Below are 27,760 nucleotides of genomic sequence, written 5' to 3'. Positions count from 1 at the left end.
GACTTTTATGAGTGATACTCTATATAGTGGGCATGAGGAAATACTAGTTTGACATCCAGTTTGGTAGCAGTAAAGAGCAATGTGCTTTACTCTTTATAGACTAAAGTTTTTTTTTAAACAATTTTCAAGTCAAAGGGCAACTTTTTTTTTTTAAAGATTTTATTTATTTATTTTTAGAGAGGGAAGGGAGGGAGAAAGAGAGAGAGAAACATCAATGTGCAGTTGCTGGGGGCCATGACCTGCAACCCAGGCATGTGCTCTGACTGGGAATCGAACCTGCGATGCTTTGGTTCGCAGCCCACGCTCAATCCATTGAACTAGGCCAGTCAGGGCTTGTAAATCTTTATTTTTTTAAAAAGCTATACTCCTTTGTATGAATGTGCTATGATTTATTTAATACTGTTATTTGACATTTAGATTATTTCCAATATTGCACCACTATAAATAACATTCTTGTGTTTTTTCGTGTGTGTGCATCTTGATTTTTTAAGTATAGATAGAAATACTGGTAAGGACATGCTCTTTAAATTTAATAACAAAATTAAGATGGTAATAAGCAATATTATTTAATTCTGGTTTGGAAGTTCTAAATAGTATAATAAAAGTAACCAAAAAGATGGAAATAAAAGTGAAAAAAGAAAAGAAGCCATAAGAATAAATGATATTATAAACCAAAAGAATGTACTTCATAAAATAAAATCAGGATAGAATAAAAGGCCAGGACGATGCCCCAGTTAAATAGAAAACAATTTAGTATATGGTGAACTAGGAATGCTAAAGATACGGCCAACAGGTGAGCATTTGGGAGAAAAATTGATAGAGACCCACATCTTATATTGTCAAACTCTAGATGGATTAAATATTTACTTTTTTAAAATTAAAAACATTTGATTATCAAATATTTGCAGAGGTGTTTAATTTTCCCAAATTTTAAAATGACAGAAGAACCCTGGCTGACATAGCTCATTGGATTGAGCATGGGCCTGCAAACCAAAGGATCGCCAGTTTGATCTCAGTCAGGGCACGTGCCTGGGTTGCAGGCCAGGCCCTCCCACCCCCACCAGGAGGTGTGCAAGAGGCAACCACACATTGCTGTTTTTCTCTCTTTCTCCCTTTCTCTCTAAAAATAAATAAATAAAATCTTTGGAAAAAATGGCAGAAGAAAGCACACCTATAACAGACTGGGGAGTTAAAAATTTATATAATAAAAATTTAATATGAAAATACCATATTTTAAGGACTATGGGACACACCTAGGGTTTTACAGGAGGAAAATAGGGAAAAAAAATTGAAGCAAAAAATGGTGGTAAAATATTTAATAACAAATAACATAGGCCACCTCACACACAGAAACCCGGTGAGCCAGGGCCGCTACATTCAGACTATACTGCAACCCCCCAATTTGGGGGGTTGCGTCTTATAGTCTGAAAAATATGGTAGTTTTCTTGCCGGCTTATTAGCACTTACATAAAGAACACAGGGAAATTGATAATAGAATAGAACACCCCACTAGAAAAATGAACATGACATAATCAAATAAAGGAGGACAGGAAAGAGTTGGTATTTTTATTGAGTGTACTGCCTGTTTGCCAGAATGATAGAGGAAAGGAATGTTACTGGCATTTGACAGATGAATTAAGCCCAAATCAAAGCACTTGGTTAAGCAGTCAAGCCAGAATTCAAAGACTGCTCTTTCTGACACGTAAAGTATATGGGGGAAGTGCTCAGCATGTCTCATAGACAGAGAAATATAAATTAAAACATAATCTGAAAGGAAGTATTACAGTTATCATCTCTGTTATGAGCAGGAAAACCAAGGCAGCAAATCATTGAAATTTAAGAGAATAGTATTTTATTTCTGTCCCCAAGTACACTTAATTCTGACACACACATTTCAGTGTTTTACTCTTTTCATTTTGTCATCCGTTTTATGTATACATTTTTTCAGCATTATTTATTTTAGATTGACAATGACTTAGGGATCAGCAAGTGGGTAGTTATTATATGGTCTATCAAATGCAAAATATAATATTTATAAATTGTTTTGACACTAACTTGCAATGCAAATGAAAATGTTAGGATTAGTATATATTTTCCTTACAAATTATAAGTATAGCTATCAAAACAGTGCTACTTATTTAATATAGTTGTTCCTGTGATGCACATTTTAAGTGGATATAACAAGCATATGATGGAATCTCAGGTCATGTGAGTTTATCACCACTGTGATATTTTTACTGAGAATGCCTAGATTTATACAGTCCTGACTTTAATTTTTTGCCTTTGATAGCTGAAATAACAGTTCATTATTTTGGTTCTTCAAGTCCCTATAAATAAATAAAATTTGCATATATAAAATCTGTTTGTATCTATGAAAGCTAATAAGGAATAGGTAGAAAATATTTAAGTTAATGGAATTTCAGTCTGAGACACCAAATGTTTTTCTCAGCATAATTATCCTTTAAAAATAGATATCTCTGAGCTTCATCAATCTTCTCCCAATTTTTTTTTTGTTTCCAAACTTGAATATACCTAATCAATGTACTTTTAATATTTTTGTCAATTAATTGCTTAGACTTAGGACACTGGTGTAATATTTTACTTTTATTGGTCAGGTTATTCAGACTCTCTAGGCTTCAGTATTCCTGATAAAATGGAAGAGTTAAATCACATTATTAGTAAAGTTTCTTTCACTCTACTTGCCCAAGATTCTGTGAATAAATAAGTATTTACTAAACATGTAATGTGTGTTTATCAGCATATGGCCTCTGATAAGTTTTGAATATACATGTAAAAGATGTTCTTTGTCCTTAAGGGCCTTCTAATATAATGTAACATTTGTGAAATCATTTAACAATTATTCCATGGTATATCCTTAAATGTAAAGTGCTATGGTAAAATCTCCAAGTGCAGGTAGGCAGAAAAATAATAAATTTTATATTGAGAAGAGTATTGATAAGCAAGATTGCAAGGTAGTATGCTTTAATGACAGAAAAATCTGGCCTCTCTACAGCAGGAGACTTGAGAGAAAGCGTGGATGAGTCAGATCAGATGAGGCCACAGTAGAGACAGTAGTTTGAGATTCAAATTATAAGAATTAAGAATTCAATGAAATGGATGAAAGTGGGGGCAAATCCAAGCCAGGGAGTTCCCGTGGGAGGAGAATGCTGTTACTGAAGGGAAAGCTAAACTCTGCGGTGACACAGCTGCTGGGTGTGTCACTGTATTGCTTTGCTTTCACTCAGTCATAATTTGCAGACATTCAAATTGATAGCCTAATGTGATTTCTCCATTAAAGTGACAATTTTATATCTTTGAGTTTTTAGAGGTTCTTAAAATATTTGATTAAAATGTGGGACTGAGGCGCATCTTACATGGCTGAGGTAGCACTTTATATGCAGTTACATTTTGCCTTTGTTTTTATGAGACTAAGATAGTTTGAAGCTCTAAGAAAAGGAAAAAATGTGTATATATATTTTTCTGTTTGCTAGTGACTAAAAAATGTATCAGTTGAATTGAAGCTCTGTTTAGTTTTTATACTGTTTTTCAAAATGGTTTTAAATTCTGTTTATTTTACTATTGAGAAAATGGCTGTTGATGAATTTTCTTAATACATATTTTTAAATAAAGTGGCTTAATATTGAAAACTTGCCTTTATCTTTTTTAATGTATTTTCTACTTTTCCTTTATTTCAAGGCCTAGTAAATGACAAAGATTCAAAAGATTCTGTGGCAGAAGGAGAAAATCTTGAAGAGGATGAAGAAGAAGAAGAAGGAGGAGCTGAAACAGAGGAACAATCTGGAAATGAAAGTGAAGTAAATGAACCAGAAGAAGAGGTGATGACTTTTATTTATAGCAAATAGGTACATTTGTACAAGAGTATTTTGATTATATGAGCCAAGATTTTCTTTATAAAATCTACACCTTAGTTTTATTATAGTAAATGTACAGCAACTAATAGTATATGTCTTATAAAAATCTTTGGATTAATTAAGGGTTTTTTAAAAAGTAAATACTGATTTTTAGAATTACTTTTATTATCAAGACTTTTTTTGAGCAGTTCTAGGTTTATAGCAAAATATAGAGATAGGGTTAGAGATTATCTGTGTACTCCCTATCCCTAGCTATGCACAGCCCTCCCCTGTTGTTGTCTTTCACTGGAGTGGTGTATTTGCTACATTGATGAGCCTGTATTGACACATCATTGTCACCCAAACAGAGCCCAGAGTTTACATTAGGGCTCACTCGTGGTGATGTGCAGTCTATGGATGTATATATAATAACATGTACCCATTATTATGGCTGTGACTTAGTTAATAAGCAATTTGAAGACAAAAAAATTATTTAATCTTCTATCTTAATCTCACTTTTGATATGACCTTTTAACCTGTAGGTTTTAGGAGAACAAAATTACTGACTAGATATTAATGAATTTTGCTTTATTTTTCTCAGATAAAATGGTATATGAAATTTGAAGTTCAGCATAGGCCATTATAACATGCTCTGTTATTTTTATAACTCTTTTAGGCAACCCTACATGAAATTACTCTTCTACCATTCTGGACCTACCAAAATCTCATTTTTATATGGTTCAAGCTAATAGTTTCTTTTTTCCTTTTTTTTTCCCTAAACCTTCTTAAGTTGAAACAATAGAATGTCTGAGATTTGCTGCATAATCTGGAGGTAGACTGGGGAATAAGTTCAGAGGTATAGAAGAAACTGTACACTGACCACGAACTAATAGTTGTTCAACTGTGAAATGAGCAACTAAGGTTCATTTAGCTATTTGTACCTCTGTTTACATATATTTAAATTGGAAAGCTAAATAAAAATAAGGATGAATAACAATAAAATAATAAAATAAAATTTAAACCATGGAGTTAGCACTTTTTCACTTTTTAGTATAAACATAAGTTTAACTTTTCTGAGCCTTAGAATTTGTGTATGAAAATGGGGACAATAAAAGTTATTCTTCTTTCTGCAGAATTGGGTAGGACAAAAACAAAATGAAGTATGTGGTAGCACCTTCCAATTTGAGATTCTTTTATACAATGTAGTGCTTTATAAAATTGAGTCACTGCTCTCAAATGGTAATGATGTTAAAATTGAACTGTGTATTGCTTCTCTTTGCAGAGTTGGATATTAAAAAACAATTATTACAGATTCAGTCTCTTGAGCTAGTTAGGGAAGAGAAAAATACAAAAGGTTCAGGAAACTCATTTCTTGTGGAATTCAGGGAAGAAATTCTACAAAGGATCTTTGTATTATTAGATCAGTGGAAGATAGTGAAATGGGTTTCAGCTGCTGATATGTAGTAACTATTGCCAGCTGACATTACCCTACCATTGAGAATAATAAAGAATTATACAGATGTTTCAAAATCTTTTTAAGACATGTGAAATGTGATAACCATTTTCAAAATGTTTTAATCTTCTACTCATGTTAAATAATTTCAGGAGGGTTCTGATAATGATGAGGATGAAGGAGAGGAAGAAGAGGAAGAAAACACAGATTACCTTACAGATTCAAATAAGGAGAATGAAACAGATGAAGAAAATAATGTATGTATGGCTGAAAATTTGCTTATTGAAATTGTGCAACATTTTCATAGCATTTTAATTTTAGCCACTAAAGTTTTGTTTTTTGTGATTATTGAAAAATATTTCTTTAGAAGTTTATTTTTTGCCTGGCTGGTGTGGCTTAGTAGATTGTGTGCCAGCCTGTGAACTGAAAGGTCACTAGTTCAATTCTGAATCAGGTCACATGTCTGGGTTGCAGGCCAGGTCTCCAGTTGGGAGCTTGTGAGAACTAACCCAATAGATGTTTTTTTCAAATCACATTCATGTTTCTTTTCCTCCCTTCCCCTCTCTATAAAAATATATAGATAAAATCTTTTTTTAAGGTTTATTTTCAATTTGCTTTCCTAACTAACTACTTTTCTTTAACACTTAATAATAATATATATTTTACTCACTTATTCCTTAAATATATTGAACAAGTTAATCAGTACAAAAAGCTCTGCCATAGGAAACACTGCAGTGAAAATTTCTGGTCTCATTTCTTGTTTTTGTTTTGTTTTAATAAGGAGGTAATGATCAAAGGAGGTGGACTTAAACATGTACCTTGTGTAGAAGATGAGGATTTCATTCAAGCTCTGGATAAAATGATGCTAGAAAATCTTCAGGTATGAAATGTTGCTCTAGTCCAGAATATCTTCTCAATACAAAACATTGCAGCACATTCCATACTGGTTAAGAGGACGGTCTCTCCTAGGTAAATGTATGACTCTGCAGCAGTTTTTTCTTTTATTTAAACAGTTAGCAGCTGCCAGTACTTGTATTTCACTCCCGGATTTGCACTTTCGTTTGACAGTGGGGAAAATGTATTAAATGTAAGACTTGGAATAGAGTAATTTCATTGTACCAGCTTCTGCCTTTTCTTTCTAAGTCATTTCTGTTTCTAAGACTCTTAAAGTAGTTTGTTTAGGAGTCATACTTTGCAGAAGATAACCATTTGGGGAAATTTTAATTTTATAAATTCCTAAGTTTGCTTTAATTCCTAAGTATAAAGTTTGGTTTATAATTTGAATAACATACATATTTAGAGGAATATTAGTTAATTGATGTTTAAAGACATATTAGTTTAATGTATTCATGACATTATTAATACACTGGATTTTATTAAAAGCTCTGTCATCCCAGTAATTGAGAGTAATTATGTGTTTACTTTAACCTTATACATAGTAGCTGTTGTTTAACACCTTGGTAACTTGAAAAGAGTGCTTTTATTGGAATGGTGGGATGACAGCTCCATGGGGTGGGTTCAATGGAAAATGGGAAGGGAGGAGATAACAGTATTGGATTACAGATACAGCTGACTCTTGAGGAGTTTCACTAGAAAGGGAAGAAAAATGGGGAGGTAGCTAGAGAAGGTAAGTTAAAGGGGGAGGATTATTATTAAGATTGAAGATATTACAGTGTCTTTATATGCTGGTGGGGAGTAATCCTTTAAAGAATAATGAACTTTACCTTTATTGATGATACTACTAAGGCTGAAAGCAATGATAATGTACAAATTACCATTATAGGTAATTAGGCCAATTCGCTTCTTCCTAAATATATAAAATTTCTTCATATACTTAGGAATCTCTTAATTTATGAAAGAAATCTTATAGTTATATCATTTAGGAGCACAGATCAAATAAAACAATCATTATAATCTGTGATCCCTTTGAAGAGATAACAGTTTACTTTGTAAAGAAACTTTTCCTATCTTAATGTGAGTCAGTAGTCAGTCATTCATTTATTTAGCAAATATTTATTGAGCATCTATTGTGTGCCTAACACTGAGTAAAAGTTAACTCTAAAGTAGTAAATAAAAACAGGCCTGCTTTTTACTCTCAGGAAATGTTGTTTTTGGGGGGAAAGTAGATATTTTACAACTAAACAAATACATACTCTCAAATTATAATAAATGCTAAAGAACTAAAAGAACAGAGTGCTTTGGTAGAGAGTAAGAGAAGGGCTTTCTTCAGATAAGATAGTCAGGGAAGGCATCTCTGAGATCATGACTTTTAGACAACACAGGTAAAATTGAGTCATCTAGGTGAAATATGGGAATGATTTGTCAAAGGTCCTGAGACAGAAAAGCACTTGTAATGTTTGAAAAACTAAAAGAAGACCAGTATTAATAGAACCTAGTCAATTTGTGGAAGGGTGGTACAACATGAGAATGGATAACTGAATGGGACACCTTTGGAGGGGCCTGGTCCTATGTGGAGGTGGCTCAGACTGGGACAAACTAAAAGCAGGGAGGCTGGATAGATAGCTGTGGTGGTAACCCCAGGTGAGACATGATGGTTGTCTACCTAGGATAGTGACAGGGCACCTGGAGAGAGGTCTATTTGAAAGCTGCTTTTACGGTATTTCATTGTGTATAATGTGCACCCATGGCCTAGCACCATGTATAATGTGCATCCTTATTTTTCCTCAAAAATTTAGGCAACCATGTGTGCGTTATACTGCAAAATATGGTAGATGGTAAAAAGAACTGCATTTATTTGGTGTTTGACTGGATAGTGAGTGGTAGGGAATGAGGAGTCAGGAAGGACACTTAGTTTTTTAGCTCGAGCTACTTGGCTAATCTCTCTGACAGGAAACAGGGCAGAATGAGCAGACATTCCACTTGGCTATGGTAGAGTTTGAAAAGCTTGCGGAGTGTCTAAATGGAGATGTCTGGAGAGCAGAAAAGAAATGAATGGTGCGGTTGTTAGAGCGTATTTAAAGCCATGACAATGACTGAATCACCCAGGTATAAAGTGTGGAGAGAGGAGAGAAACAGTTTCAGAGTGGAGCCCTCAGGAACCGCAATGTGTAATTTACCTATCAAGATATGTCTAACATGATCCTTTCAAATATTAAGTAAAAAGTTTTTATAAATCTTAAAAATCATAACCATGGGAGAACTTCAAGCAAATTCTAACAAATCAGAACTTAGAAATAAAAAACAATAACATGGTACACCTTTATTACCATTTTGCTTGATTTGCAAGTCTCTTATTATTAGTCTATTATTAAAAGACTAAATTGTAATAAAGCCATTTTAAAACCTTCATGGTCTTTTGGTGCTGGCTGCTTAGCTTTAAAAAATCATATTTGGCTCTTTCCTCTTTATGTTTCATTCATTATAGAGAATTACTTGCAGTTCCCTAAATGCACTGTGCTGTTTTATATAATTACTTTAGCACCTGTTCTTCCCCTGCCTAAATTTCCTCCACATCCTATCTGCTTTGAAGAAATCATATTAAGTCTTTAATATCCTCAAGTGTCTCATTTTTATTCAGCTTCATGAAATCTCAGCACCTATTCATTCCCAACCAGGTAACTCCATTTCCAATACAGGTTATATAACTTGGATGACTCATATTTAATTAATTTCTCTCTTGCTTAACTATGAGTTCTTTGAGAATAGAGACTTCTTTTAAAATATTAATATCTCCAAGCCTAACACAGTAAGTCTTCAGTGAAGGTTTGTTTAAATAAACTGGTTGATAAATCTAGTGTAAATGTTAAAAATAATTGATATTAACAAACAGGAAGTTAATTTGAACACTCATAGATTCCATTTATTTGTAAACGTTAATGGAGTGCTTGTTGTGTGTAAAGTACTGCTATAGAATACTAAGGAAAAGGGTATAAGGTGATGAAACCCACAAGTCTTCTGGGGGATTGTCACAGATAAGCAGGCATTTATGACATACAGAAATTATGAAGGAAGATGTATGCTGTGATTATGAATGAAAGGGCACAGTACATTCAAGGAACAGGGAAATTTAGCAGAACTTATAACATTGTTCCGTTCAGGCTTGAAGGGGCTCGAGTGATAACCAGGAGCCAAATCACAGTTCTTCCAAGCCAGATGCAAGGGTTTGAGGGACAGGGAAGACAATAGTTTCACCTGCATTTCACAAAGATTACTCAGGCTCTAATGATTGTGTTTTAAGAAATAACACTGAATGCATTGTTTGCAGTTTATATTTACGTATATCCCAGTGTACTTTAGAGTATTTATATTTTTTCATTTCTATCTTTAAGCAACGAAGTGGTGAATCTGTTAAGGTGCACCAACTTGATGTCGCTATTCCCTTGCATCTCAAAAGCCAGCTGAGGAAAGGGCCCCCACTTGGTGGTGGGGAAGGAGAGGCAGAATCCGCAGACACGATGCCATTTGTCATGCTAACAAGAAAAGGCAATAAACAGCAGGTAAGAAACTGCCCACTGTGTATTTAGGATTTTTAGTTATCAAGTGTAAGTAAGTAGTAACTATGTTTTATAGATTCTAAATTCCTTTTTGCCTACAAGGGGAAAAGAGTTGGAAACATTCAAAATACTCAGTGGTAGAAATAATTTTATCTAGTATATGTATAGAAGACACATCTGACTTGTACCAAATGGTATTTTTGAATGGAAAGGACATTTATTTCAGTAGGAAGGTTTCCTAAGGGTGCTGAGAGTGGGAAAGGAAAAAAGGATGATGACCAATACATCTCAAAAAAATGCTCAGTTGTCAAGATTTCTCTTGAAAATCATTATTTTTTGACCCTGAATCCTTCTCCACCCTCCTTAGACTGCTTCCCTCTTCTTTCCAGTAGTTCACAGATGGTCCTCAGAATCATTTCCCTGACCACGAAGCTGCTACGTCAGGGATTCATACATTGACAGCTCTCATCCTGCTGAGGGAGAGAGACAAACATTGCATACTTGTAGATATTGAAAAGTGCTATGAAGAGAATAAAGCTAAGTTCTAGGATATATCATGTATTACCTATGCTGTGAAAAACATTTCAGAAATCAAGCTGCCTCTTAGAGTTGATGGAATCTTAGGATAATTGGCAACATTTTCCTGTTTTAGTGGTGTGCAAAATAAAGGTGCATCTTAAAAATGGAATCTTAAATTCTATAAAATGGGTTAGCTACTACAACTTTTCATAGATCAGTCCACTCCCTGGCTCCCATGATCATTCAAATAGTCACTCACCAGATATTTATTGTTTACTTGCTGTGCACCACGCACTATTCTATGTGCAGAACATACAGCAGGCAAACAGTCGTCTCTTGTGGGAGCTTTCATTCTCTGTTGGGAGGCAGACAATAAAACATATTGTCAGGTTGGGAAAACACTGTGAAGGAAAATAAAGCAACATGAAAGGATAGAAAGCATCTGGGGTAGGGAGGAGGCCCTGAGAGGGAGACCGCTGCTTCAGATGGATGATCAGGGAAGACATCTGATGAGGTATTGCTTATGATGGAAGGTATATTCTGTTTCCTTCCTACCAGAGTAGCCTCAAAGAGATGATGCTTAAATGTTACCTCTGCTTTTGTCTTGTAGTTTTTTGTTTATACAAAGGATCAAAGTTGTACAGTATACCATTATTTTGCTGTAGTGTAAATCTTGAGATATGAAAACTATATACCAATTAGAATATGGGATGGATGGATGGAAAGGATTTACATTGTGACTTATTTTAATAGTTAATTTTGACTTAAATTCAGAGCCCTGTAGTAACTTTTTCAAACATTGTTCTCATAATTCCTTCCCAGTATTCAGGCCTTTCCTCCATTCTTGCATTATGGTCCTTTGAGGAAAGTTTCTCCCTGTCCCACCTTCAGGTCAAGGTTAAGCTCTGCCATTTACCCACTCCCCTATCCTCCACTCATTCCCTAGAAAAATTAGGACTTCTTTTGATCTTTGCACACAATTACTCTCCCCAAAGCACTCGGAATTGCTAGTTCACCAGTTAACAGGATACTCAAAGTTCAGAGTTTTTGCTTTTCTTGGGGCTAAGTTCTCTGAGCTAGACTTTCCTGTTTCCATCATCACATTCCAGGTCTGCTTCATTTTCTTTTCCTTTAAAACCTTTCAGTCCTTAACACCAGAGTTTTGGGGCACCAAAAAATAAGTTTGTGTTTTTTAACTGTGAAGGGCAGGGCATGGCAACTTCAGTTAGCTCTACAGTGGCTCCCATTCCCTCACAGCTGCTGAGCATTGGTATTACATTGGCACACTTCTTGAGCCTTGATTTTTTTCATAGCTAGAAGAGGGCTTAGGAATATCATTACACAAGAGTAAATAATAAGTTATTTTATTTGTCCTTCCCTTTTGTGAGGCATACATAGAAATTCATTATACTTTCATCAACTTGTACACCCCATGTTATCTTTTCAGAATAAGTAGGTATAAATTAAATCAAAACCTACCTTACAAATCTTTTAAACTTTGAAAAAATAATTTTACTTTAGCAGCCCTAAATTATAACTTATATGGTTCAAAATAAGACTGGGTGCTTATTTCTTAGAAAGAATATTTGTAGTTTAAAGTGGGCAGATTATATACTGTGTAACCCATATAACTTTATACAAAATGAGTATTAGTCCTTAATTTTAAAAATGAGATTTTGTTTAATTTTTAAGGAAACATTTTTATTGAATTTTATCTAAAAACATTAGCAAACATGAAGTGAGACTTCAGCATACATGGTTATTAAGTAAATTTTCAACTCAAACTTTATTTGGAACTTTGGAAAGTGTTCAATTTTAGGAGCATTATTTGAAGAAACATCACTGGTATTTTGTGGTCTGAAAAAGAAAATATATTTTGTTCTGATATTTATTTATTTATTTGGCTTTTGGGTGTTGGCTCTTTTAGTGCAACGGTTTTTCTAGAAATGTGAAATGTGTTGCCTTTATAGGAATCTTTAGTTCCTAAGTGAAAGATCTCTTTGTGCACAAATTTGTGCTCAGAAATAACATTCTCTATTCACTAGGAAAATAGAAATCTGCACCAGTAAAGTCAGTAGTTGGAAAGGAACAATAATGCTATTGATAATTTACTTATTTGTTTTAAAAAATTAAAAACATTTTAAATTAATGGAATCATTATATGATCTTCTAAAGCTATTTGATTGTTTTAAACAAATGCACAGGTATATTTATTACAGTTTAATACTTGTAAACCAATTTTTTTAGAAAGCCTATATTTTCCATATTTTTTATTAGATCATTCTGAAATTTTCTTTGTAATATTTTATACTGTTTTATTAGAATAATTAGTACCAGTATCATTAGGCTCAACATTACTGATTTATGAAGTAAATTTTGTGTGTTGTTATCAGGGGCCTAATAAGGGGAAAAATGGCCACCCTGTTTTCTTTCTGAGTGTGTAAATGTTACCGATAAAAGCATCTTATAATGACAGCTATAATTTCATGGTGATCAAGAAATTATCTGTCTACATTTCTTACTGGCTGATTTGATGGAGTACTGTCACTCCTTCTGTGTTTGCATATATTTACCCTTGCCTTCTCAAATACAGGTGCAACAAAATGCTTTGCATATAAATAGTGCTGAAAATAGTCTCATTATGAATTATTATGATACCTTACAATAACTGCTGTTTAATATGTGTAAATTTATTGTTTCACATATTAGATGCATATAAATTCATTTTGAGCTGAATTTTTTCATTAATTTATTTTTTGTGTGTCTTTCTGAATTTAGAAAAATAAACTAAAAGGTTTATTACAGGAAGTGATGGCTATTTTATTTGACTTTGTTTCAGTTGTTTTTGTTAGTGAAAATAAGAAATAGTTGGGGCAAGTCCCATTGGAGGTAGACACATTCTGATAGAGATTACTACATAGGCCCAAGGACAGGTGTACAGCAGTAGTTAAAGATTTCAGTTTCTAGACCTGGCTGGTATAACTCAGTGGGTTGAGCATGGGCCTGCATACCAAAGGGTTGCTGGTTCGATTCCCAGTCAGGATACATGTCTGGGTTGTGGGCCAGGTCCCCAGTTTGGGGATGCATGAGGGACAACCACACATTGATGTTTCTCTCTCTCTCTTTCTCCATTCCTTTTCCTCTTTCTAAATAAATAAATAAAATCTTTTTAAAAATAATTTAAAAAGATTTCAGTTTCTACCTATTGGTTGTCAGTCTCATTTTGCTAAAAGTGATTTTTAAAAATTGACTTGTCATTTTATTTTGCTAGTATTTTGCTAGTATTTATTTTCAGAGTGTGTAGGAGATAAGAGAGACAATTATTCTGAACTTTATTACATTTAAATGTATTACTAAAAGGTACTTTAATGGAGTACCTACTATGTGGTAGACACAACCTTGTGCACTTTACATAGTTTTTACATACTCATGTAATTCTAACAGCAACCCTAAAAGGCAGTACTGGCTGTTCTCCTCATTTTACCATTGAGAAAAAAACGTTCTTAACTGATTGGCGAGGTCATACTAATAAATGAAAAGGCTGAGGTATGAACCTAGTCTGCCTGACTACAAAAGTCCACTTTCTTAACTTCTTTGCAGCACTGTCTGGCAAGTATGTATTTCAGAAAAAACTGATTGCAATGTGGAAATGAAAGGAAACTTGGAGAAAGGGCAGAATAAAAGATAGTATAGTATTTGTAGTTGTGGAATAAGGAAAAATTGACCACGATCAGGCCATATATGCTAGAATTTAGAAATAAACAGCCTACAACCAGCAATTTTTAAAGGAGATGTGATTCAAGAAGATGAGGTGCTTTTTTGAAAAGGCTATGTTGAAGATGATAACAAGTAAGGGTAAATCCCACTGCTTGTGGAGAGGTTGTGGAAAAAACGACCATTCACTTTTGTTGTTATCAAGAGGAAAGATTTCAGCCTGGAAGGGTAAATTAAAAGTTGAGTAAAATTAGATAGTGTCAAAAGGGATAATTTATTTACTTTAAGTGAGTTTCAGGTTTTAGGCATAAACAAATTATATCCTCAAGGACTGAAAGAACTTCCATGTGTAATTGTAGGGCAGTTGTCATTAAACTTAGAAAAGTCTTACAGAATGGGTCAGTAGTCAAAAAACTCACAGTGAGCAAATATTTTTTTCAAAGAACAAGAAAAAATAAATTCTGAAAACTATAAAATCTAGTAAACTCTTGATGTCAACTTTTAGCATAAATCTAGATTGAGTTTTAAAATAGGTGATTTTGGTCATTAGGAAAAGATAAAACAAATGAAAATATTCAGAATGGCTAAAATACCAACTGTTGATAAGGATGTGAAGGAGCAGGAACCCTCATATACTACTACTAGAACATAAAGTGGCAAAACCACTTTGGAAAACATTTTTACAGCTTCTTAAAAAGTAAAACACACTGGATATTCCCAGCATTTTTCATTTAAAAGAAGTGAAAACATGTCCACACAAACATTTGTACAAAAACTAGAAACACCAAAAGCGATCAGTGAGCCAACGGCTAAACAAATTGTGGTATATTTATATGAGGGAATACTACTCTACAATAAGAAAGTAATGAACTGTTGATACATACAACAACATGGATGCGTCTCAGAGTCATTTGTGCTAACTAGAAGAAGCCAGATAAAACAGAGTAGGATTGTATGGTTCAATGTATATAAAATTTTGGAAAGTGCAAACTAATCAATAGTGACAGAAAGCAGGTCAGCAGTTGCCTGGGGACAGGGTAGAGGAAGAGATGGGTTACAAAGAGGGACAAGAGGAACCTTTGGAGGTGATGGATAGCTCATTATCTCATGCATGTGCATATGTCAAAACTCCTCAAATTATACATTTATAATATGTACAGTTTACGATAAGTTACGTATACCTCACTAAAGTTGTTCTTTAAAAAAAGTGGTTTTGAACTCCTAATAGAAAGTGATAGTTGCATCTTAGTTCATTGGGGAAAAGGGATGAGGTCTCTTAATGCTGGTGGCTAAATTGACTACTTTAAATATATTTTTGTTTTGGTATGTGAGATATTACCTGTATTGTGATAAAAATGAAATGTAGTTAGTTGGGTTTATAGATAGTTTTACACCCAGACATCCTATTTTCCACTTCAGTGTATCTGGCCTTAGTGTTCTGAGTATTAACATTTTAAGAGGAGCATTGACCATGCGTGCATCATCAAAGAGAATAAACACCAGGAAGGAACAAATACAAAGATACACTGAGATAATACAAAGAATAAAATTGTCAAATTAAACTCAAATGTCTCAGATCTTATGCAGTGTTAAGCTTTACTAATAATTTCAAGGATGCAGATATTCAAAAGGCATAGATCACTAAGGGAGAGGTACAGGATCCTGAGCACAGCTCCCCACATCCTTCCTTTCTGCATCAGATGTGGCTTTGGTCCAAAGTATTAGAGGAGGTCTCTTAAGGGGAGGGGTAAGTTATACACAGCAGAGAGAATTTAGGTTATGAAACATCTCCATTTATTGCTCAGATAGTTACATAGCTTACTCAACAATTTCCAGGGAGACCGTAAATTCATAGATTCTATGTTGTTTTGTTTACCTTGCACAATTCTAAACCCAAGGACATTCTGCTAAAAGCAAATATCCCATAGATAAGCACTGTCTCCCATAACAGAAACAGATTTTGTATGTCCATTGCTTAATTCTTCCTCCTTTCCCACACCATAGCTATCTTTAGAAATATGAAAGTCTGTTAATACCGAAGAGCCTAGGTTTGTTCTCTTTGGTTCAGGAGGGCAGAACTAGTTCCAGAGGATAGAAATGAAAAGCATGCAGATTATAGTTTGTGATATAAAGCCTTTTTGACAATTACTTATACATTTTGGGGTCTGCAGGATGGAAGTGATCTCATTGCTAGGTGTGTGCTTCCAAACAGGGTGCAGGAAAGAGGAACTTTTCATGGAGGTTGAACTTGATGGCCTCCATTTCCCATGCAGCCCTAATGGGTTTGTCTCTAGCAGAGTAGTTGTATTACTGTTTATGTTCTTAGATTTTAGGAAAAGGAAAGGCATTATTATTTTTCTAAATTCATTTAATTCTACTTACTATTTTATTTGAAATTTGAAGTCTTTTTTCTCTTAATTTTCTCAAGTCATTTGTGATTTCTTTTTTTCACCATCTCCCCCTCACCCCAGTTTAAGATCCTTAATGTACCCATGTCTTCCCAACTTGCTGCAAATCATTGGAACCAGCAACAGGCAGAACAAGAAGAAAGGATGAGAATGAAAAAGCTCACACTAGATATCAATGAACGACAAGAACAAGAAGATTATCAAGGTATAGAATCATTTATAGGACAGAAATAGATTTTGGATATCTTTTGGGCTTTTTAAATGTAGAATATCAAAGTTGTTATTTTCAACCTTTTCATGCCATGTTTATATATATTTAGTGTGAGAAGTTTTTTATATTCCATCCTAATTTTTCTTTCACTTACTTGTAAAATAACAATAATGTAATTGTCGTAATTTGCAAGTGTGATGATAATCGATTTTTAATCATGTTGTCAGTTAACTGTTAGCAAATTAATTCAGCAAATACTTATTATCTCATTTTGTCTGTTTGGGAATCCTGATCTTGAAAAACCCATGTTTCTTCATATCTAAGGGTATCCTCAAATTAGGGTTCTAATTTCATGTGGACATATTTAACATTCTTGTATTAACTGGAACCTTGTGCAGAGATTTCACAGATACCTCATAAGCTAGCCTTTGGGCCTTTCCTTGGCACCTAGATTTTAGAGCCATAAAAGGTTATTTATATACTGCTGTACTCACAAACGGCTTTTTGTGCAAGAGATTGTTATGTAAATAAATACTTGGTTTTCTGTGTTTAAATCTCACTTCTAGAATCTCCTCTTTCAGTTGATAGCCAGCATTCATAATAATAATTAATAATAGCTAATATTTGAGATAAGTGCTTAGTATGGGCCACTGTTTTTAGATACTTTTTCAAAGCAATTCACAATTCTATAAATGATTATGATCCGGATTGTAAATTTAAGGAAACTGAACCCAAAGTCCCACAATAAGTAAGTGGCAGAGCTGGGATTCAGACCAATAATATCTTGTTCCAGACACTGTGTGTGTGATTACTGTACTGTACTGCTTCCCATACTGTTTTACTTCCTCACGAGACACTTAAACTGAGGCCACATTGACAATAAGGGAGCCATCGGATCTTAAAGAGCACATTTCATCTCTTGGTGTGGTCTTTCAGTACATCTTAATCATTTTAGTCTGTTTAATGATTCTATTTCTTTAATCAGCAACCTGACAGAACTAATAAACTTGATCTCCCTAGGGTTTTATTTGCTTCATGGGAGGAGTACATTTATAGAGTTCACCACCTTTTCTGTTTTGCTCCTCATGACAGAAATGCTGCAATCTCTTGCCCAGCGTCCAGCTCCAGCAAACACCAATCGGGAGCGGCGGCCTCGTTACCAACATCCAAAGGGAGCACCTAATGCGGATCTAATCTTTAAGACTGGTGGGAGGTAGGACCATCTCTCTCATTTATCTCCCTTAGCTCTTCAGTTTTCTGAAGACTGTTTGACTGATGTCTATGTGGATAAATTTGGTAGTTCTGGTTTATATTTAATGATGAAGGCCTAATTATTAGCAAAATAGAAAAGTCTTTGCATTGTAGGTATTTGAGAAGAGAAGACCTATTTATAAAACAGTTACAGGGTTGTTTTGTTTTGTTTGTTTTTAGCCACACTGATTTTGGCTTTTTTCTTGTGCATCTATAGGGAAGACTGGTCATAGATTACTTAATAGAAATCACAGGATTTGTGTGTGTTAGGATCTCTCAGATCATTGTTAAGTCATCTTAATGTTTACAAAACTCAAAATAGGTGTGCTAGACTATGAAGCATGCAGGTTGAATTTGTTTTGAGGTATTTTGTTTGTTTTTTAAATTATGAAAATGTCCTGCTGGGATTTATGCCATTTCTACTTGAACTTGAATTGCTTAATGTGAAAAGTATTAAAATTCTATAAGTAATTTCACATAGAACATGTACCCTCACAAGGCCTCATCCATCTGTTTTTAAAGAACGAAATTACTTAAAGTTTTTCTAGGACCAGATTTAAAGACTCATCATCAACTCACTTTTCTGTCTTGTGGTGAGGTATGATCAAAAGTGATACTGGCTTTGCTCCTCTTATTGATCTCCCTTCAGGTATTGGTGTTTAGGCTGAGGATATGCAATAGCTCTGAGATGTCACCTTGTCGTTGGGGGCAGGCGAGCAGGTGTAGAAGGGAGTGTGCTGAGAATAGTAGCAGGTGTAGTTCATTGTTGAGGAGAGTAGCATTAGGGAAAATACAGATGTTAGAGCCCATGTCTTTCACTCACTGAATATATTTGTGTGATAATGTTTTTTTTAACTATATGCTCATACAACTTGAGTCAAATTTAGAAAATAGGTTTGTCATGACAATTTAGGAATCAGTTTTTTAACATCTGTTAAGGGTAATGTATTTAGAAATCAAAGTCAGAAATGGCAAGGAAGGGAGGAAGGAAGGATATACAAATCCCTCTAATTAGGCATAATAAGGATATTGTTATAGTTAATTATCCAAATTTTATTAAAGTCCTTTAATAAAACATTTTATTGCTGCCAAAATGTAGAAGCCGCTAGCTAGGTTAACAGGCCGTGACAATAATAGTTTCCTGCTTTTATGTTTTTTTAGAGTGGCTTTAAATATATACCATAGTGTTCTTGATTATATCTGTTTCTTCTTTTTTTCCTGTGATTGGAAGACAGAAGTGTTAGAATATTTTTATCTTGGTGTTTTCTATCAAGTTTACCTGTCCTTATTGCAGCTTAACATCTCTGAACAACATTATTTCTATTAAGGTCTCATTCCTTCCAGAGCCAGATACTGCAGATTAGCATCTTTTCCTATTTCTAAGTACTGAGTGGCTTTACAGAATCCAGAGGGTATGATATTTGATACATTAACTGATATCTGCAGTAGGATTTTCTCCTCTCAGCTTACATGCCTCCAGCACCTACCATGGTGGGTTCAGTCCTGTACTATGGAAAATTGAAAAGTAGGAAAAAACAATTTTGTAGCCCATTGGGGAAAACAAGTACAGGTAACTTGGAAGAGCTAGTTCTGCCCTAGTCATATATTTCTTTTAAAAAATAATTTGAGAGTCTGTTAAGTACCAAGTATTGCTTAGGCAATAGGGAACAAAAATATGCAGAAATAGATGTGTAAACTTATATGCTATAATGGATGTGTACATGAACACAAAGGTTCACCTTAGTTTGCTGCCAGTTTTCAGTCATTTTTCAAAATTCTTTGTTAATGTTTTCCTTTCTCCCTCCAGCCCTGCTGCCCCAGTTAGACAAACTGGCAAGAATTGGCCACATTCTTTCTGAAATCACCCCCCCCCCCCGCCCCACCCCGTGTGGCTAACTAGTCTGCTGACCTTCCCTGCCATTCCACCGAAACTGCCTTTCCTGAGCCACCAGGCTGCCTCTTAATGCTTCATTCAGGAGTCTCTTCAGCTTTCAGAGGACTTAGCATGTGGACCCTCCTTTTCTCCTTGGCACTGTCTTCCCTAACTTGGCTCTGCTGACTTCTGGTCTTTCTCTTCCTTCCCTAACTTCTCCTACTCCTGTCTCGTTTCTGGACTTGCCTCTGCCTGGAGATGCTCATGTCTTAGTTTCTAGTGTATACCCAGCCATCTTCTAAACAGCCACTAGACGTCTCAGAGGAACTTAAACCTCAGTGTGTCTTCGCCCCCAAGCCACCCTCCTCCCCTGTTCTCTGGCTTAGTGAATGGAAACACTGCCCACTCAGTTGTCCAGACTGGAAATGGAGATTTTTTAGTTTAGATTCCTGTCTCCCTCAATTTCCATGTCTAGTTAATTAACAAATTCTCTATATTCTACTGCTGAATGGCTGTCATACTTCCCCATTTTATTCCACCTCTACTGTGGGATCATGGATCCAGCTACCATCACCTCTCTTGCATTCTTGCCAGCAGCCTCTTGACCTACTTCTCAGTCTTCAGTTTGAAGCCCTTCTGTTTCCTTATCTGCTCTACACACAGTGCTTGTTTCTAAAATGAAATCTGCTCTCTGATAATGTGAGCTCTTCAGTGGGTCCTCATGACATGTAGGATAAAGGCCAAACTCCTCAACGTGGGTAACATGTTGAAGATGTACTTACCTCATTGGCCTTATTTCTTGCTATTTTTTCCCATACTCCCAACTAAGCTGGCCTTTTAGTTCTTTTTATTATCTTTTTGCCTCCCTCTGTTTGGAACCCTCGTGCTTTTCCTCAGGATAATTCCTGCTCCTCCAGCAGGTCTCACCTGGGTATTCTAAAGTTTAACACAGGTCACTGTGTATTTGCTGCCCTGGCTCATGGTCTTTCCACAGACACTGCTAATGACCTGCCAGCTTGTCTCCGTTCCCCATGAAGTTGATGAGTGAGGGAAGAGGCAAGACCATTCTAGCTCCTCCACAGCCCTTGGTGCCTGGCACATAGCAGATGCTCAGTAAATATTTGTTGAATAGACAAAGGGCCTTTTACAAATCTATGTGTAGTCATTTAATAATCTTTTTCCACGTGTTCTATTCCCTAGCTCTTCTCCCTCTTGTTTTCTGATTTTGTGAGAATAACCTCTGTTTTAAATCTTTTCTTAAAATTGTAACTCGAAAAAAAAAATCCTGATTTGTCCATCATTCTTGAAAATGACCTTTTACAGATTATTGTGATATTTTCAAAGCCAGTGCTGTTCCAGTGCACTTGTGTATAGTAGTGTAGAGGAACCAACAGACGTGTAAATGTGAGTTTTTGAGCCTGTTGAGCACCAAATGTTTTTTACCATTTTTTAAACTGGTTTTCCAGTGAATAAATGTAGTCATTTGAAAGAGCATAACTGGTGGGGTGGAGTCTCCTGGTGGTTTGGCTGCTGCTTATTTTCTTCTATTTTTAACTCGGGGCCAGACTTAGTAGAAAGATGTGTGTGTAGAGCAGTGGTTCACCAGATACCTTCAGGAGAATGTGCTGAGTGGGAAGTCCTGTACAAAAGAGTGAAAAGAAAATTCTGTGAATGAGGTCTCAAAAACTCTCTTCTATTTGATTCTTAATTTGGCTATTGCTTTTAAAATATATAGTTATTAATATTGTTGACATTATATGGTAGATAAAGGGAAATTTATTTGGAAACTGGTTATCAAAGCAGTTTAATGTTTTTCTTATGAGGCATTATGGTTTTTTTGTTTCATTTTTTAATCGGGATTGAAATAGGGCTGGAAGTTAAAATTTCAGCCATTCTCACTGGGCAGTAATGCTCTAACAAAGTATAAACATTTGCTTATAATGAGTTAAAATAGCATTAGTACTCTAAGTAAATAATTATCCAGGTTGTTTTCCATTCTGCTAGTGTTGAAAAAACTGCAGCTTAGCATCTTTGGCAGGTGTTAGTACTAAGGTGGGTTATATGCTGCAAGTTCATATGGATTATACCTGTGCTCCTCAAGCTTTGACATATGTATTTAATCACTTTGACTTTTATTAAACTGCCGGTTCTGATTCATTTCTAACAAATGTCAAAGCTGCTGAAGTTATGGACCACACTCTGAGGAGCAAGGGGTTATACTATCAAACTTTTTAAAACTCAGTTTAAGGAGACTGTGCATTTTTAAATTAATTTTCTCTTGATGTCCTTACTGTAAGGTTAAATAAGTGGCAGTTTTGTTTTGTTATAAAATAGAGTATCTCTTACAACAGCATTTAATCCAGGGTATAAATTTTAAGTACTTTGGGGGCTCTTAGATTTTTAAATCTCTAAGAATCATTGTTTATTTATAAACCAGTCAAGTGACAACCCCCCTCGTAACAACCCCCCTACAGTGTAACTAGTGATATGTGTGTCTTACCAAAGACTATGAACATTTTTTTCCTAGCATTTATTGTAATGATTTAAAGTATTCTATTTTAGACTGTTGTTTTCTCTTGATTTCTTGGAAAGTTTCTTGCAAGTGTATTTGCCTTGTAAAAACTAAACTGTTACTTTGCTAGAGGTACCATAAGAAAGTACCACAAACTGGGTGACTTAAACAACAGGACTATTTTCCTCACAGTTCTGGAGGCCGGAAGTCAAAGGGCAGGGTATCTGCACAGTTGGTTCCTACCGAGGACTGTGAGGGAGATTGTGTTTCATGCCTTTCTCCTGGCTTCCGATGGCTTGCCAGCAATCTATATTGTCCCTTGGCTTTGGAAGTAACATCTGATCTCTGCCTTCATCTTAATGTGGCCTTCTGCCTCTGTGTGTCTGTGTCCAAACCACCCCTTCTTCTAAGGACACAATTACACTAGATTAGGGGCCCATCCTACTCTGATATGGCCTCATCTTAACTAATTACATCCACTGTGACCTGATTTCCAAAGAAGGTCATATCCTGAGGTACCAGGAGTTAGACTTCAACATGAATTTGGGGGTATACAATTCACCCATAACACAAACTGAATTCTCAGCATCTTAGAAAACAGTCATAAGAAAGATATCCGGATCACTGTCAGACTTGCTTTTCTTGGTGCTCCTTTTCAGGCTCCTCATGTCTTAGTCCAGTAGGAGTTCATGTGCTCTTTAAAAAGCACTGATTAATCTGGAGACATCAGGAAACAGTGACTGGTGGTTTTTAAGGGGTTCTTTTCTTGCTGGAGGTTTGTCCTCGGTACCAGTTCTTTAACATGGCCCTGTTTGTGCTTCTAGGAGACGTTGATCCAGCAGCACGTGTCGTTTCATTAGGTCCTGTATCTGATGTTGTGGATAGTGGAGTCCTCCAGCAATTGAATGAGAGCAGTGGACACATCTCAGCATGTCGGTCTAGAGAGTTGCGAATCTGAACCTGGGACAGGCTGGGGCCATGAGGCGAAAACAGCAGCCTCTGCCAACACCGGAACAAGCCGCTTCCAGATAAGGCATAAATGGCCTTTTGTCATGGAAATCACGTGAGGGTTAATCTTCTCTTGAGAATGGCAGTCAAGAAATGAGATGGTTAACTTGACTACTGAGCAGTTACACCCAGAAGAGCATCCGTTGAGATGGCTGAGCCGGAGAAGAAATGGTTGTAATGGTAATGGTATGGGGGGAACTGAACTTGAGTTTTAAAGTTGATTTGAGTTACAGTGTCTCTGAATTGAACATCCCATGTTGGAAGAAGAAAACATTTGGGGGCTCCAGGACTACAGTAGAAAAGTATAGCACAAGCAGTAAAATCTTCTAGTAAAAACTTACATGCAGGACAACAAAATGATGAAAGATATCCAAATACCAGATAATCCACCAGGAAGGCTTTTGTTTAGGAATTGGTTTCAAGAGGAACAGGGGATGAGGGAGAAAAATAAAATTTTATTCATCAAAGTAAGTCATATAAAATTGCCTATTAGGGTGAAAGAAAAATGTGAAAGACTGTGAGTACAACAAAGAGCATGGATTCAGATGGCTTAGGGGAGTCACACCAGCCTGAGAAGAGGGGTGCCGAGCCCATTGTAAGTATCATTGAAAACAATGAGCCAGTCAGCATGTCACAGAAAATGGACGAAGGACAACAAGAAGGGGATCAGGAGATTTTGTTGACCTTCATGGGTTTACAGCTTGTCTCTAAACAAAGTATGGAAACAGTAGAGCTTTTCTTTTGCTTTTGTTTTTGTTTTGTTTCGTTTCGTTTCGTTTTGTCGTCCCATCCCCCACCTTCATTAAATTAGAAGCGAGGGTTCTTAGTCTGTTTCTGGCAATCTGTTAATTTATTAGGATAGTTGTCTTTTCGTTTGCTTTTCAGTAGGCATAGTAAATTTAGTTAAAGAGCACATCTGTATGCTACAACTTGATTACATCTTTTTTCTAGCTTTTTTGCATTTTTTTCTTTTACCATGTTTTAGTTTCTGCATGTAGAATTAAATAAGAAACAAAACTTGTAAAGTTGTAACATTTCACATGGAAATGCTGCCCGATCTTCACCAGCTTCAGAAATCTGACCTTTGCCGATGCTGCAATAAAGTGTTGTAATTTAGATCTGCTGTGGTTGTGTTTTATTTGGTTTGGGGTTTGGGAACCTATTAAATGGATAAGTCAGTATCTTCCAAAGTCATCTTCGTCCTTGATAAAGTAGCCCGAGAGACGGTTTCTTTAGCATGTCACTAGTAGTGTTGCATTCTGTGTTTGCCCTGTTTTCCTGGATGCCTGAGTTATTCGCTTACCTTTGGGTCAGTACAAAAGGCCTGTGGAGTCCAGTGGAATAAATAGGCTTAAAGCTGGTTAAGATGGAAAATGTTTGCAAAGCACCATTTAACATGAGGAGTGTTTATGCTTTTACTAGAATGTGTGCTACAGGGGTGATAAAAGCTTCTTTTGTAAGGCAGGCTACTCAGAAATGAATTGTAAGAACCATTGTTTTCTGTTTCTTTCTAGGTGTTCATTCCAAGGCTGACTTACAATCGAAAGGAGTGCCTGTAATCACTATTGCCCAAATATCTAAAATTCAGCTGAGAGTCATTTGAATTTGAAAAGAAATAGAATTTTAACTTAAAAAGCAGATTACAAAAGTCCTTAATTGTGTTAATCTTATTACCCAACCCTCATCATCTGCATTGCTGACCTATATACTGCTTCTTACTACTCTGGATTGGGGAGAATGGTTTACGGTCTTTGTCACTTCATGTTATTTCTAAGTCTTAAAGTATTGCAGGGGGCAGGGATAATTATACTGTATATCATGCACAGGGCACAGAGTATCTGAAAGTCAGCTGTACTTCACCTTCGTTCACATTTCCCGTGTCGTCTAGAAACAACAAGGTCACTTACAGGTGTAAGGTGTTTTAGGAACTTTGAGTACTTTATTCAGTTAGATTATTGTAACAAAGGTGATCAAAAGATTAGTGATATGTAAGATAGATTCTGTGTTAACAACCAAGAAGCTTGCTTATATTTTTAAAAAATAAATGAGGAGGAAAGCCTCCTAATTTTTGGAAAATACTGTTATTCTCATAATTTTTTCAGGTTTTTTTGGACCTCTCTTTCCCCCTTGTGATCCATCAAAGGAAGCAGGTGTTAACAAATGAGATGTTAGCCAGCAAACCTTGCCCTTTGATTCATTGATTCCTCTTCAGGGAACTAATAAGCTAAAAAGGCCTCTGGAAACCTTTTTTTTGTCGTCTAGGTGAGTCTGTCTAGGTGAGAGCTACCCAGGCCCTTGCATGCTCTTAGTCTCCATACAGTCCCTACAAACTTGACCCGCGGGAAACCCGGTGTCCAGGCAGAGGAAGGGGTACAAATAGCTCACGGACGCTGGAAGAGCTGAACAAGAAGCAAGGCTAGAAAAGTAACACCATAAGCAAGTCACAAAATCACCAAAGAGGAGAGAGCATGGCCCAGACTCCTGGGAGGCTCTGAGGTGGTGACCATGGAACGTACAGAATGTTATTATCAGAAGAAACACTCAGTTTGCAGATTGGGAATCATCCTGAGAAGTTCAGGGGGCTGAACTGTCAGTGCTGTGAGATCAGTCATTGGTGGTATCAATGTTTTTGTGATTAGCAGAAATAACTTCATTATAGGAAGGAAGTAGGTCTAGAGTGGTGATGCCAACAGCAAAGAAAGGCAGACCTCAGATACCTTAATTATTACAACCATGTCTTAAAACACCTTTATAATACTCATACTGGAAAACCTAAGCTAATGTGTTTTTTTAAACATTTTCTTATAAAAGGCAGAGATGCAATATATCTCAGGTTCCCTTCCAAAGTGGCTTTACAGTATTACCTTCAGGAATAAACTTCAACTATCCAGAAACTAATGTTTACTCAGTTGCAAACCAAAGACACCTAGTTTAAATTTGCTTAAACTCACAGGAGATTATTGTAAGGATCGTAAAGTTTGAATTCAAGATAAGAATATCGTTGGGCTCTAGAAATAACTAAATGCAGTCTGAACTCTTATGTGTGCTTTCTGCTCCTCGGCTTTATCCTTCCTCACTGTCTTAGTCTGCACTGGCTGCCATAACAGAACTCAGATTGGACAGCTTAATCAGCAGGCATTTATTTCTCAAAGTTTTGGAGGCAGAAAGCCCAAGATCAAGGTGCCAGCAGTGTCAGTTTCTGGTGAAGCCTTGGTTTGCACTTGGCTGCCTTCTCACTGTACATGGCCTTTCCTCTGTGCATCCCTAGTATCTCTTCCTCTTATAAGGACGCCAGTCCTATCGGGTTAGGAACTCACCCATATGACCTCATTTAACCTTAGTTACTTCCTTGAAAGCCCCTAGGGGTTGGGGCTTCAACCTATGAATTTTGGAGGGGACACAGTTCAGTTTATGAGTATAACACTAACTGTAAACTTGGCTTCCAAAGTCCCCTAGTTTTATGTCTTGCAGCTACGGAAATGACATGGACTCTACAGCCAAATCTGCATACCCACAGAACTGCTGGTCCTGCTTGGCACAGGCGTCTGTCTTTGAACCAGTGATCTGTGGTCAAGGGAGTGGGTCCTGTGAAATCATGGCTACTCTCCAGGATCCTTCATGATTACCTGGGGGAGGGCCACTTCCTATTCAATTATGCAAAATTAGGGTCTCTCAGATTTTAAATGTGAGACTTTTCCACATAGCTATAAGTGGTTTTTGGTTTTGTGTTTTTAAAGATTTCGTTTATTTAGTTTTAGAGAGAAGGGAAGGGAGGGAGACAGAGGGAGAGAAGCCTCAGTGGGTTGCTTCTCACATGCGCCCTGCCTGGGGACCAAACCCACAACCCAGGCATTGTGCCCTGAGAATCGAACTGGTGAACCTTCGCTGTGAGGAATGACGCCCAACCACTGAGCCACACCGGTCAGGGCTGGATTCTAAAACTTGATTGTTAAAGAATTCCAAATGTTTTATCTGTACAAGCTCTCATCAGAACTTCCACTCTGTGGCTGGCCCCTGGGTATAGCTGCCCCGGCTCTGTCTGGTGTTCTTCCCTTGACTTGTTTTGAATGAAAACAAAATAGAGGTGGAGTCCATTCAAAACAAATTTAGAAATCCTTACTATGTTATGAGTAAAATCTCATTTTTGGCATTAGTGTGTGTGTGTTTATCTTTGAAAATCCAAAAAAAGTCAGCCATTTTCTGTTATCTCAATAGATTTATGCATCTTTGGAGGAGTAACTTTGAAAAGTGCTGGATTATTACTCAAATGTTTGGTTCCTTAGAAGCAGTTGTAATTTTGTAGTTATTGGGAAAAGCATTTCAAATTCTGTTGAGTGTACATGTATGTGTCTAAGTACTCATGTTTTACCCTTTCTTCAGCTTCCTACATGATACTGGATAGTTTTATTTTGGATTCATGGGCACACAATGCAATATACAGATTATGTCTCAGAAGTGTACACTTGAAACCCATATAATCAAACCAATGTCACCCCAATGAATTTA

The 27,760-nt window shown here is 36.1% G+C and overlaps 1 protein-coding gene across 4 annotated transcripts in view; it reads left to right on the top strand.

The window, feature by feature from the left end:
- UPF2 (UPF2 regulator of nonsense mediated mRNA decay) overlaps window positions 1–24,372 on the top strand; it is a 113,217-nt gene extending 88,845 nt beyond the window's left edge. For 2 of the 4 annotated variants that reach the window (XM_045857974.1, XM_045857973.1), the window contains exons 16-22: window positions 3,697–3,836; window positions 5,457–5,561; window positions 6,086–6,184; window positions 9,594–9,761; window positions 16,463–16,604; window positions 17,703–17,823; window positions 23,071–24,372. In XM_045857974.1, the coding sequence (XP_045713930.1) occupies window positions 3,697–3,836; window positions 5,457–5,561; window positions 6,086–6,184; window positions 9,594–9,761; window positions 16,463–16,604; window positions 17,703–17,823; window positions 23,071–23,080 (785 nt within the window). In that variant the 3' untranslated portion in view covers window positions 23,081–24,372. Of the gene's footprint in view, window positions 1–3,696; window positions 3,837–5,456; window positions 5,562–6,085; window positions 6,185–9,593; window positions 9,762–16,462; window positions 16,605–17,702; window positions 17,828–23,070 lie in introns of those variants that run through there. The other 2 variants (XM_045857979.1, XM_045857975.1) reach the window with 1 other exon arrangement.
- The last annotated feature ends 3,388 nt before the right edge of the window (window positions 24,373–27,760 follow it).

The sequence above is a fragment of the Phyllostomus hastatus genome, unplaced genomic scaffold (genome assembly GCF_019186645.2).
Source record: "Phyllostomus hastatus isolate PE091 unplaced genomic scaffold, TTU_PhHast_1.1 phas_scaffold_1674, whole genome shotgun sequence".
In the NCBI taxonomy this organism is placed as follows: domain Eukaryota; kingdom Metazoa; phylum Chordata; class Mammalia; order Chiroptera; family Phyllostomidae; genus Phyllostomus; species Phyllostomus hastatus.
Note: the sequence above shows the minus strand (reverse complement) of the source record. Positions and strands in the feature narration are given on the sequence as shown.